Source organism: Palaemon carinicauda, chromosome 35, assembly GCF_036898095.1.
Source record: "Palaemon carinicauda isolate YSFRI2023 chromosome 35, ASM3689809v2, whole genome shotgun sequence".
Lineage (NCBI taxonomy): Eukaryota > Metazoa > Arthropoda > Malacostraca > Decapoda > Palaemonidae > Palaemon > Palaemon carinicauda.
The window spans coordinates 67,288,223-67,301,832 of NC_090759.1; the positions used below are offsets into that span (position 1 = coordinate 67,288,223).

The window sequence follows — 13,610 nt, forward strand, 5'->3', positions numbered from 1 at the left end:
CCTCATCAATATCCTCTGTATCCTTATTAATGCCCTTTTTATACATGCTGCTATTGAATTTAGCTCTATCAGTGCAATTTCTTGAGAATTTCTGAGTCATGTGCAACAAAATCCAGTAGATTTATGATGAAAATGAAACCGAATATATATATATATATATATATATATATATATATATATATATATATATATATATATATATATATATATATATAGATAGGTAATTTTGTATAGAATTACATGGTGTGAAAAATCTGTATTTCTGTAGATTTGTGGAAAATCCAGTAGAAATACAGAAATTTCTGTAGATCTGGCAACACTGTAGTGTGTGTGGGGGACGGGGCATCTCAAATTTTTAATATCAAAAGGGGCATCTTAGATTTTCAAAACAAAAATTAAAAGCTCCCATATTGGCTATATTAACAAAGGCTACTTACTTAGGCCTCTATTTCGTCAAGGTGCTCATTCTATATATAATTAAGTGTATATTTATTTTAATTTGTGTATTAAATTGTGCAAACATACAGGCCTATGTGATGAGTAAACATTGATTATAAATAATATCTGAAAGCTGGTTTAACCCGAAGGGGTCTTCAGCTTATATATGAAACATCGAAAAAATAATTAAATTTGCGCATTTATTTGTAAGGAGGCAAAACGATCATCCAAGAGCATTACAATAGAGTTTGTCCATCTTATGTTTATATTTATATAAGAAATTATAGCATTTGTAACCAAACACAATGGTTAGGCATGAACTGATAAATATTTGACATTATATTGCAAAACTTTTACATAAATTGAATGACAATCGAAATATAGTTATATGTGGTGATTTCAACCTACATCTTGATAACAGAGTAGACCCATATGTCAATGAATTTAGAGAAATGATTGACAACCACGACCTTGAAAACATAGTGTCTGAACCAACAGCTCAGTCTAATATACTAGATCTAGTTATAGTAAACAAAAAACAACAACATACTAAATATGGAGATTGAACCTGACTGCTCTATATCCCCAATGTATAAGTTAATGTCTTTTGAAATAGACGTTAGAAAAAATAATGCAATACAGAAGGAAATCACATACAGAATTAAGACTAACTTTGATCCAAGAGAGTTCATTGAACAAAGCCTAGAGGATATAAAAGGGATAACACCAGTCTGTAACTGTGAAGAGAATCACACCCTTGTAGAGAGACAATCCTGTATAAACTGCATTACTGATAGAAGTAAAACTATACTTGCAACTAATTATAATAATAGGTGCGCGGAAATAACAAAAACAATCACAATTAAAGAAAAATCGAACTGGTTTGATAATTAATTACATAAAGAGAAAAAAATAAAAATGTAGGATAAATGGAAAAGAAATAAAAATAATGAAAACTGGCAACATTACAAAGCGGCTAGAAATCGCTACAATTACCTTATCTTAGTTAAAAAAAAAAAAAAAAGGCTTATTATAAAAAAGTGTGCATTGAAAATGACCCATGTAAAATACATAAGAACCTAAAGAAACTATTAGGTCTAAAGACAGAAATAGTATTGCCTGACATAACTAATGATCCTAAATGCCTAGCAAATGATTTTGTTGATTATTTTGAAGAAAAAAATAAATCAAATCTGCTCCAGTTTTCACAACAGAACGAAGGAATTCATCAGCAACAGGTGTAAGCAAGCTAAAGGTATTCAAAGAGTTAAGTCAGAATGATTATATAAGAATAATAAAGAAAGTAAAAAAAAACCTACTGCGGAAATGACCCATTTCCAATTAATGATGTAAAAGATGCAGAAAATTTCACCAGACTACAAGAGACCTAACAAAACATGGTAAATATGAGTAACACAGGCAGTTTTCCCTGATTGTGAAAAAGTTGCATGTATCAAGCCTGTGTATAAAGGAACAAGTGATGCAGACAATTTAAGTTCATATAGGCCAATATCAAATCCGTCATATTTTTCGAAAATTATTGAAACTGCTGTACACGAACAAACCTGGAAACATCGGAAAAAATCTAATGCCATACCTGATGATCAATCTGCATACAGAGAAAATTACTCCACAGAAACAACAGTGTTAGTGATTAAAAATGACATAACAGAAATTATAACAAATGGCAAGTGTTGCATTCTTGTGATGCTTGATCTAAGTGCAGCATTTGATACTGTAGAACATATATATCTGATGGAAGACCTTAAAGCTGTTGGCATCGTAGAACGAGCATATGACTGGTTTGTGAGTTATCTTGAAAACAGTAAATTTAAAGTAGTAATATCAAATGTTGAATCTGAGACAAGAAAACTAACCAAAGGGGTGCCTCAAGGCAGTGTACTAGGTCCTCTCCTGTTTGAAATTTACACGATTGAACTGGCAAATATACTTGAAACTCACAGAGTTAAGTTTAAAATATACGCTGATGATACACAATTCTATTTCCCAATAGAATCAGTTCATGAAGCTAAAAGAAAGATACATGAAATAATGAATGACATTAAGGCTTGGATGTTAACAAAAAAGCTCAAGCTTAATGAAGATAAAAGTGAATGTATTATTTTTGGAATTGAAAAAGATATAAAAAGAATTGAATGCTTCCAAAGAATTGAAATTGGTCAATCGATCATTGACCTAAAGAAATCTGTCGGAAATCTTGGAGTAATCATGGATGATAGACTGACAATGAATGAACATATAAATAATATGGTAAGAAATTGTAACTATCATATTAGAAACATAGCATTTACAGTATTAGTAAACACTTAGATGAAAAATCTATGGCCATACTCATTAATCACCACATATTTTCAAGAATTGATTACTGCAACTCACTGTTCTATGGATTACCAAATTATCAGCTGAAGAAAATTCAGAGTACAAAACAGAGCCGCTAGATTAATAAAAGGACTACACAATAGGGAAAGAGTTACCCCTGCACTAATTAAATTACACTGGGTGCCGGTAAAAGCGAGAATTGAATACAAGCTACTCTTACTAACGTTTAAGATACTGAACCAAAATATCTAAAAGAATGCTTGAATAAACTAGAACTAGAAACAAATGTTAACATAAGACACATGAGTGACAAACATAGGCTATCTGAACCAAGAACAAATAGTAAATTTGGTGAAAGTGCTTTTAGCTACTGTGCGCCTAGACATTATAATAAACTGCCAATCAAAATGAAGGACCTAAAGGGAGCAACTGAATTTAAGAAGAAACTAAAGACATTACTTTTCACAAGATCATATGATTTGGAAGATGCTACAATCAAAGAATTGTATAAGTTATAATAAAAAATGTTTCGTTTGATGATTAATATGGACCCGCCCGAGAAGTAGTTCACTCGACTTCAGTGGAGGGTTGGATTTAAACCCAAAACAAGTAAACGTTTTGACAATCAAAAATTCTAATACACAAGGTTAGGCTAAATGATCAATATTAGCTTTATAATTATAAACACTATCTTCATTGGCCCAGTGTTTATCTAATTTTGGACTTAAAAGCATTACAGTAAATGGAAAAACAACAAATTCTGGAAGCAGATTATTCAATGCAAGTGTATGCCCACTCATGTTCTGCCTTCGTAAGTTTAAAAAGCATCTGAATTGCATGGGCCATAAGCTAACTTGAGCTTTTTTTTTTTTTTTTTTCAAGGTCGACCTGCTGCACTACGTTCCACTACAAATCCAGATTGGGCACCATCAGTGAAACTGGGACATGACAAGAACACAACAAGTCTGTGTGCCGCAGATAGACATCAAAGGAAGCGACTACGGACAGAAAGAATCGGTGAGGAACAGGCTGCTGCAGGACTGCTTGATCTTGGTGATATCGAAGCAGGAGACATCGCAAAAGGTGATGGGGACAGCAAATCAGTGGAGGTGCAGACCGACCTCACCAGTGAAACCATCATTGCTATGCAGGAAGAGATTAACGGACTAATGGACGAAAATAAAACTTTGAAAGAAAAAATAGACCAACTAACTCTAAACAAGGATTTTTTTCAAGGCAATGATGAGAGGGTGTCATTTTACACTGGGCTGCCGAATTTTCTAATCCTGATTGTGAGCTTCCAGGCCTTTGTATGCTTTCATCTGCTCGCTACTGTAGACTGGGTTGGCCGACAGTACCAAGTAGTGCACCATATCAATGTATTTTATCTTTCAAAGTTTTATTTTCGTCCATTAGTCTGTTAATCTCTTCCTGCATAGCAATGATGGTTTCACTGGTGAGGTCGGTCTGCACCTCCACTGATTTGCTGTCCTCAATATTTTGTCTGAATGAATTCTGCATCTGGTATGGATCTAGGCCATCAATTAGATCGAGTTTCTGCTTGTAAAAACGCTTATCATCACCCGACAATTGTTTGACAAAGTCGCTCTCGTTGTCCATATTCGCTGTAGCAGCCGCCATGTTTTCGCTTTGTATGTCCTCCAGCATGGCTGCCGGCGATTCCCAGTGACGTCATTGAAAGGACTCTATAGGGAAAGTAAACGTACGAACATACATATAGAGGCTTACAGAACAATGACACTCCCAAACCAGCTACCTGGGCTGTGGTCAGGTGTTTAGTGGGCGGAGATCCAACCTCATTAGACACCTGCCAAAAAGGGTAAATTCTTGTTTTTTGACTTTCAATACAGTTTGTTTATATGAATAACGGTAGCCTTATCTATATAAATACATAAGCAAAACTATATGTATATATAAAACACATTATATATAGATATATAAAAAGACATACATATGTATACACAGACAGGCATACATACACAAATAAGTATAATATATACATAGACATATACATGTGTACATATACTGGTATACATATAAAGACATACATAGACTTACATATAAATGTTTTTTTTTACACATGATTACCATGTATATATATACACATACATATATAACGGATTTTGAGCGAAGCAAAAAATCTATTTTTGGGTGAGATAGCCATGGCGTCCTGATGGAAGGTTCCTGTTTGGTAGCTTCCTTGGGTATAAGACTACTAAGATATTCCCAGAGAATTTAACCACAGGTTATCACAGAATTCTAACTTCTGGAGCGAGTATCTCAAAGGTTTCCCTTTAAGACATCGTAATACAACAGGGGACACGCATGCTTGGTCGTGCCACATAGCTATCTCCACCCCGAACAGAGTTAACGCTTCGGTGTGTAAGGGCTGAGAATAGCTGGGAGCCGTTCCACAGCTAATCTCACTCGTGGCTACTACTGATACTCGAGACGTAAACAAACGGACGCCATTGCTCTAATGACGTCACGCGCGTCTTTATCCTGGCGCCAGTTGCTGCCCATCACCATGATACAATTGTGTAGGGTGGGAGCAAACTGAACGAAGTAGTAGGGAGGGTCCATCAGGACGCCATGGCTATCTCACCCAAAAATAGATTTTTCGCTTCGCTCAAAATCCGTTTTTTGGGCTCAAGCCATGGCGTCCTGATGGAAGAGTACCAGAGAATCAATGTATCGTGGTAGATTTTCCCCCAGAGTTAAGTGCCTAGGCATTGACAAAACAGCAAAGTAATCTTAGGTAAGAACCATAGGAACGAAATATCCTGCCCCCCATTGGTAGGAAGTTCCCATGGGCTATGCCGACGTCAAAGTGGTATTGAAGGGCTATTCATCTTGACAGAAGAACTTTTAAGAGCTTAGAGATGAAGCAGAATGTTTGATATTTGTATAGGAACATTCTGAAGTAGGCCAGTGGTGGTTGGGCACTGTGTGTAGAGTTCATCTCCTGATTATCAGAAGTAAGTATTCGTGTAGGAACCTTACTGAGACAAGGTGAATATAATTTAGGAATAGACATCTTAAATTCTTCATGACCATAAGAAAGGAGGAATAAATAAAACTATGACAGTATGTATTTCATAGTAAGTAGGAGCTGAAAGAGACGCATAAGTAATAAAATAGAAATTTTATTTCACAATGCAGAAATTAAATAATTTACAGCAAAAGTAAAGTTCATTTACAGTAATAATAATGTACATAGAAATAAAGGCTTGCTCTTGAATCTGAAAGGGAATTTCAGGATTAGTAGGTACTCGTTCTCGAGGAACGCAAGTCTTTAAATAACACATCATGCTCAAGGCATGCGGCACTTGTGTGACACTATGACATTTCACCTGGGATAAGAACAGTTATAAAAGCACTAAGTGTTTTTAGACATCACTATGAATCACTCGAGGGTCAACATAGGCACCCGAAGAGTTAGAGTCCCAAGTAACTCACTGTTCTACGCAGAGTTAGGTGCAGGTTTCATAACACTACCTGCGGCTACCACAAAATGTTTGATTTCGTGCACTTGTTTCGCATAATGTTTAAAGAAAACTCGCGAGGACTTCCAGCCCGTAAAGTTTTTAAGGCTCTCAAAGTCCATGCTCTGAAAGAAGTTCAGAGAAGATGCCACTTTTCTAGGATCATGACCAGCGGGTGTACTGTTCGGATCCGCTCTGCGAATGAAGTAGGTGATTTTCGCTCTTAATTGTTTCAGTGACAGGTCGCTGCCCGATGTTTCTCCTTTGAAGAGTTGGCCTCCACCAAAGTTTGAAGTTCTGCGAAGATAGACCTTGAGGCTCTCTACTGGACATAGAGAGACATCCTCCTTCAGGGGGCATATTCTCCAAGGGCCCCATCTTTTGGTGGGTAATTCATTTTTGGCGAGAAACGTAGGATCAGGGGAGAGGGTCACTTCTCCTGAATCAGCAAACAGGATGTGTCCCTCTTCTCTTGATAATGCCACTATTTCGCTGACTCGAGCTCCCGAGGCGAGAGCAAATAAAAATATAACTTTCTGAGTCAGATCCTTGAGGGGGCATGAATCATTGTCCAAGTTGGAGGCGAAATGGAGCACCTTGTCTAGTGACCAGGAGATCGGTTTCGGAGGGGGTGCTGGGCGTAGGCGAGCACATGCTTTCGGCAGTTTGTTAAAGATGTCGTTGGACAGATCAATTTGGAAAGCATATAGAATTGGTCTAGTCAAAGCCGATTTGCAGGTTGAAATCGTATTGGCTGCTAATCCTTGTCCATGAAGGTGAATGAAGAAGGACATACAGAAATCAATGGTGATTTCTTTAGGATTTTTTGCTTTAACAAAGGAGACCCATTTCCTCCAGGATGATTCATATTGCCGTCTCGTGGATTCGGTCTTGTATTCCTCTAGGAAGTCTAGACTTTTCTTCGAGATCCCAAACCTCTTCTTTGCGGCAAGGGAGAGAAAATCATGAGATGAAGGTCCTTGATTTTCGATGATGAAGCGAAGACAGTCGACTTCTGTACTTGTTGAGAGAGAACTGGGCCCGGGAGAGGGATCAGCTTGGGCTGCAGCTCCAGGACCAGGGGGTACCAGTTGCTCCGGGGCCACTTGGGAGCCACTAGGGCCGCTGTCCCTTTGAAGGTTCTCAGTTTGGAGAGGACTTTCAACAGAAGGTTGGTGGGAGGGAACAGGTATATCTTCGACCATCTGTTCCAGTCCAGTGACATGGCGTCCACCGCTTCTGCTTTGGGGTCCTCGTACGGGGCTACGTACAGAGGAAGTTGATTGTTGTCGCTCGTTGCAAAGAGATCTATCTGAAGTTCTGGGACTTGATGAGAGATGAAGGAGAATGATCTTGCGTCTAGAGACCATTCCGACTCTATCGGGTTTGTCCGAGATAGAGCATCCGCTGTCACGTTGCGGAATCCTTGTAGGTGAACTGCAGACAGGTGCCACTTCTTCTTCTCCGCCAGACGGAAGATTGGGAGAAGCACCTGATTTATCTGGGGCGATCTTGAGCCCTGGCGATTGAGACAACGAACTACCACCGAGTTGTCTAGGGTTAGACGGATGTGGATCGAGGGCGGCGGGGATAGCTTCTTCAGAGTAAGAAGGACCGCCATGGCCTCCAAGATGTTTATGTGGAACGTCTTGAATAGTGGAGACCAGGTCCCTTGAGCTTGTTTCAGGTGGGAGTGACCTCCCCAGCCCTCCAGTGAGGCATCCGTGTGGATGTTGAGTGATGGAGGAGGGTGTTGGAGAGGAATGGACCTTTTCAGGGCCATTGCTTCCGACCACGGCTTTAGGAGGCGTCGAAGTCTGTTTGGAAGCCGTCTCTTGAGGTCTCTTCGAGCGATGGATGCCGATCGTCTCCAGACTCCCGCGGCATCCTTTAGCTGTGCACGAAGCACTGGGTTTGTCACTGAGGCGAATTGTAGAGAGCCTAGAACTCGTTCCTGCTGTCGTCTTGAAATGCGTTTGGATTTCAGTAGTCGCTTGACAGACCCTGCTATTTCCTTCCTTTTCTTCTGGGGGATGGAAAGGCGGTGTGACTGAAGATTCCAGTGGATTCCCAGCCACTGAAACTTCTGAGCCGGAGAGAGGCGAGATTTCTTCTCGTTGATCTGGAATCCCAGGTGTTCTAGGTACTGGGTAACTTCGTCGCAAGACTTTGTACACTCTTCGGGCGATGGAGCCCAGACTAGCCAGTCGTCGAGGTAGGCCATCACCTGGACGTTTCTTAGGCGGAGCTGTTGTACTATGGCATCCGCCAGCTTTGTGAAGATCCGAGGGGCCACATTGAGGCCGAATGGCATGGCCCGGAAGGCGTAGCTTTTTCTTTGGAGTCGAAATCCTAGGTAGGAGGAAGCGTGATGGTTCATTGGAATGTGCCAATAGGCATCCGCCAGGTCTATAGAGACCGTGTAGGAACCTTGAGGCAGAAGGGTCCTTATTTGTTGAAGCGTCAGCATCTTGAATTTGTTGTTCTCTATGAACTTGTTGAGGGGGGATAAGTCCAGAATGACTCTGAGCTTGTCTGAGTCCTTCTTGGGAACGCAAAACAGTCTCCCTTGGAACCTGGTGGACTTTACCTTCCTTATCACCTTCTTGTTCAAGAGGTCTAGAACATATTCTTCCAGAATGGGGGTCGATTGTTGAAAGAACCGCTGGAAGATTGGGGGTGGTTGCACCCAACTCCAGCCTAGACCGTTCTTGATGATGCTGTGTGCCCAAGGATCGAAGGTCCAACGATCCTGGAATTGGCGGAGTCTTCCTCCCACCGGAAGCACTTCATTGCTTCTGGTGTCCCGAGGACTTGTTGCCTCGGCCGCTAGCTCCCTTTCCTCCTCTACCTCTGGAGGGACGACGAGAGGCGTCTCTGCTTGCACCCCTGGACGAGCCTCTACCTCTGGCATGAAAGGTAGTGGATGGCTGCTCAAAGGCAGGGGTGAAGACCGGTGACTGTGACAACACCGGTTGGGGGACCAATTGAAAGGTCTGTTGTGGTTGGGCAACCACTTGGGAGGTAGCGGGTCCCGGAAACTGACGTCGTTGTTGACGTTGCTGGGGTTTCGGCTTCTGAGGTTTCCTCTTAGGCTGAGGTCCATCGTCCTGAGAGGTTTTCCTTTTTCTGGACATGCCCCACTTGTGGAGAAGGTTCCTATTCTCCGTGGCGGCTCTGTCAGTTATTTCCTTGACAAGGTCAGAAGGAAACAGGTGCTTTCCCCAGATGTTGGAGGAAATCAGCCTCCGGGGTTCGTGTTTCACGGTGGCACCGACAAACACGAATTCACGACAGGCTCTACGAGCCTTTATGAAATGGTACAAGTCCTTCATTACCGTGAGTAAGTGGGATTTGGCCAGTACCATGTAGTGATCGGGTACTGCTGTGTCACAGGCCATAACTTCAAGTTGGACTTGATGAGAAAGAGATGCCGCAAGCCTCTCCTTCGTGTCTTGTTCCCGGCGAAGGAGGTGATCATTGAGCTTAGGGAGGTCTTCATTAAACTGACGTCCGGCGACGTCAGGATCGAGCCTACCCACGACGAAAGTATGTTGGACATCTTTCCATTGTCTAGTGTCAGGGGGTGTCACGATGGAGAAGGGTCTGCACTCCTCCAGTGCAGGGCAGGGTTTCCCTTGTTCCGCCGCTTTAAGGCATGCAGCCAAGGCCTTTTCCAAAAATGGAAGAGTCGCAGTGTCAGGTGCGACATATGTAGGATGCTTCTTGCTCAAGGCAGGAAGCTTAGAGCAGGTAAAGCCCCTGCTCTTAAATGCGGAGGCTAGCATAGCCTGGGCCTTTGCGAGATCGAACACTATCTCTTCTTTAGGTTCGGTCTCCTCCTTCGAGGCAGGTTCGGAACGAAGCCGGACGTAACAGTCCGGGTAGGCCTCGAAGCTTGGGAAGAACTCCACATCTTCCAACGGGACCGTGCCGATTTTGTCACTAACAAAGATCCTGCCGGTCGCAATAACCATATGCTCTGCATACCTCCACGGGTTGGCATGAGAGCAAGCTGGGAGATCCTTGACCGAGATCTTCTTCGGGTCTCTGGATCCAATCATAGACCTGATGGACTCCTGGTTCTCCTTCAGTCTGTCGTCCATGACAGCTCTAATCAGTCGGATCAGTTCTTGGGTAGAAGAGGAAGGATCCGGGGTCGAGGAGGTAGACGGGATGGACATTTCCGTCGGTGTAGGAGTAGGCGGAGGGATGGACGAGGGAGTAGCTCCAATCTCCGACTCGGTGTATTCCACCTTGTCTTCGTCCTCTTCGGCTCCTTGAGCCATAAGCGTCTTCTCCGTGTCTTCCGAGACGTCAGAGATCTGTTCATCATCCTCGGAATCTAAACGACACTCGTGCATGGACTGAGCCATGACCACATCAGGTTCCACCGTAATTTGGACAGTGGGGATTGCTTCCTTTGGAACCACTGAGTCAGGGGAGGCCTTAGGGAACAACAGGGACCTCAGTTCTTCGGTGGCCAGGTACGGTCCAGTAGCATTTCTCTGAAAACCACGCACCCACTTGCGCAGTTTTTCACGAGCAATGTCTCTAACCTCCGCTGAGGGAGGGTTATGGAAGGCCTCAACTAGGTAGGCCTGGCAGACCGTACATTCCAGTGGATTCCAGAACTTCCAATCCCCTTTCTTGTCTGAGCAAGGGGCGTGAGTCCTGCACGCCGTATGTCCGTAAAACTGCGAGCGTTTCACAGCACAGTAGGCGAAATCGCACTTCATCTGCTCCTCCTGTGGAAGAAAGAGAAAATGAGTATGGGGGAGTCATAGGAATGGCTCTTAAATTAAGTTAATATTAATCATTAATTTTAACTTAAAGAAGGTGTGATGCATAGAGAATGAAACAGTAAAGGAGAACACGCTCCATGCATCTCGCCCGGCTGGTTACCATAGGCTTGGTCCTGGGATAATCCAAATGACCGAGATCATTGGATATAGTTTCCTAGGATTCCCATTATATTGGAACTCCATGGAAAGCCAAGGACAAGGTTGGGATCGAATTCATTCGGTTCCCAGATAAGAGCCAGAAGGCCTCATTAAGGGTAACTGCTTCTGGCAACCAGCCGCGCTAAGATGCACATAGCATGCTGGAAATAGAAGAATGCAAAGAGACAGCATGATCACGAATAGAGCAGTACTAGGTACTGATCTTAGAAGCAGAGCAGCTTATCTATTTGCAAGGTAGGGCTATCTTAGTCTTATGATAGCTACAGAGAGGGGGTGCAAGTATTCTTGACGCCTCCGGGGCATCCGGCAAGCCGCCGGCACGCCGGAGCTCGCTCCAGCATAGATTCTGGCACTAGAACAGACAATTTTCAAAGTCAGTTAGATACCAGGATGGCGGCCGCCGGCACAACGGCGGCACGCCGGCAGGGAGCGGCGGCTCCGGCAGCCGGAGGATGCCGGATTGGTGACTGGGGTAAGGATGGTACAGGTAGTATCGGGTTGCCGGCAGTATATGCCGGCACTCCGGAGATCGACCGGCAAGCGGACGATTAGATAGGAGTAGGAGAGCTGCCGGTAGTAGCCGGCGGCAGCCGGCAGTCCCTCGGTACACGGGGGGCTGGCGGCAAGGGTAGGGAAGTCACCAAGAGGGAGGCAGGTATTGCCGGCAGAAGAGGCGGCAAGAGACCGGCACCCGGATAGATAGAGAGACAGGGGGAGGGGGGAAAGGATGCAGGAAGTACCGTCAGGGTTCCAGACATCCCTCCCCCTCCCTGAGGGGGTGTACCCATGATAGAGACAGGCTCTAGCATCCATAAGCAGGGGTCACTAGGGACCGGGAGCAGGTAGCCCAAGGGAGGACTAGGGAACACCCAAGAGGGGGGGGGGGGAGACTCCCCTATGCAGAGCTACACTAGTAACTAACCTTATAGGACACTATGAAGGTATATGTACCAGAGCGGACAGCACAGGGAAGCTCGGGTAGCCCTACTCATCCACCCTAAGGAGGATTTGTAGGACAGGGGACAGATGAGTATAAACTAACCTAAGCATAGGCTAGGCTATACAAGAGATAGGTGGGGAGGGAGAAGAGAGGGGTCTTCCCAGGAAGGGTTTCTGTACCAGAGCGGCCACAAAGGGAAGGGAGGACACTCCCTAACCTAAGATTAGGCTGATCGGCTAAAACGGTGCAAGAGTACAGTTTCAGCATGGAACAGAGAAACCTTCCTAACCCGGCCTAGATCAGGGCTAAAAGTCCTGAACTAGGCAAGGAAGAAGACGTATCGCTATCGCAGGAAAGTCGTAGACTATCCTAGCCATAGAGGTAGGCTAGCCTAACCTCACTCTCAGACGCAATCCTAAAGGGGGTTCATTCCTTTAGGGAGGACTGAGAGGCGATATAATACTCTATTAGACAATAAATCCCTTTACTCAGAAAAGGGATCAAGGCTAATTAGAGGGAGTGCCAAGGCAGGGGATGAAGGAAGCATATAGGGGTCCTAAGGTTAGGTTAGGCTAGAAAGAATCACTGACTAGCCTATCCCCTATATGGTCCCTGAAGGCGAAAACATTTGCATCACTAGTCAAAAGTATTGTAAAATAATAATGCCACTATCTTCATAACTTAGTCTAGGATCACTGATAAATCATGCATGAACACTTGTATATAGGCTCCTGGCCTGGGGGCTATAGTAGCCGACTGGTATGAGGTCAATCGATGACCGATAAAAAGCGTCTAAACACGATATAAAAGTTCCTAGCTATGAAGACTAAATAAACTAATGTATTCGATTAGTATATAATGCCGGAAGCGTTGTTGTGGCTAACTAAATAAGACAAGCAAAACAACAACGACGCCATAAAATGGCGGGTCCGGTAGAGGCACAGCTCTGCCACAAAACATCAATTATTTCGCGAAATAATATTTACTTTACGGCCAGAGCTTAATTAAACAATACTGGAACCTTGTACTCAACTTTCCAGAAGAAGGCGAGGCTGAAGGTAACGACATAGCGAAGATGCAAAGCGATAAAGTTCACACAAGGGAAAATCCGTCTAAGTAGGGCAGCTACTAAACAAAGGATGGAGACGCGCGTGACGTCATTAGAGCAATGGCGTCCGTTTGTTTACGTCTCGAGTATCAGTAGTAGCCACGAGTGAGATTAGCTGTGGAACGGCTCCCAGCTATTCTCAGCCCTTACACACCGAAGCGTTAACTCTGTTCGGGGTGGAGATAGCTATGTGGCACGACCAAGCATGCGTGTCCCCTGTTGTATTACGATGTCTTAAAGGGAAACCTTTGAGATACTCGCTCCAGAAGTTAGAATTCTGTGATAACCTGTGGTTAAATTCTCTGGGAATATCT

The 13,610-nt window shown here is 43.5% G+C and overlaps 1 protein-coding gene across 11 annotated transcripts in view; it reads left to right on the forward strand.

The window, feature by feature from the left end:
• Positions 1-13,610, forward strand: part of LOC137627833 (piggyBac transposable element-derived protein 4-like) — a 326,978-nt gene that overhangs the window by 263,661 nt on the left and 49,707 nt on the right. For 9 of the 11 annotated variants that reach the window (XM_068359226.1, XM_068359223.1, XM_068359234.1 and 6 more), the window contains one exon: positions 3,661-3,861. The exons of 1 other annotated variant lie outside the window; for it this stretch is intronic. In XM_068359226.1, coding sequence (XP_068215327.1) covers positions 3,661-3,861 — 201 coding nt within the window. The remainder of the gene's footprint in view (positions 1-3,660; positions 3,862-13,610) is intronic. One more of the 11 variants, XM_068359224.1, reaches the window with a different exon arrangement.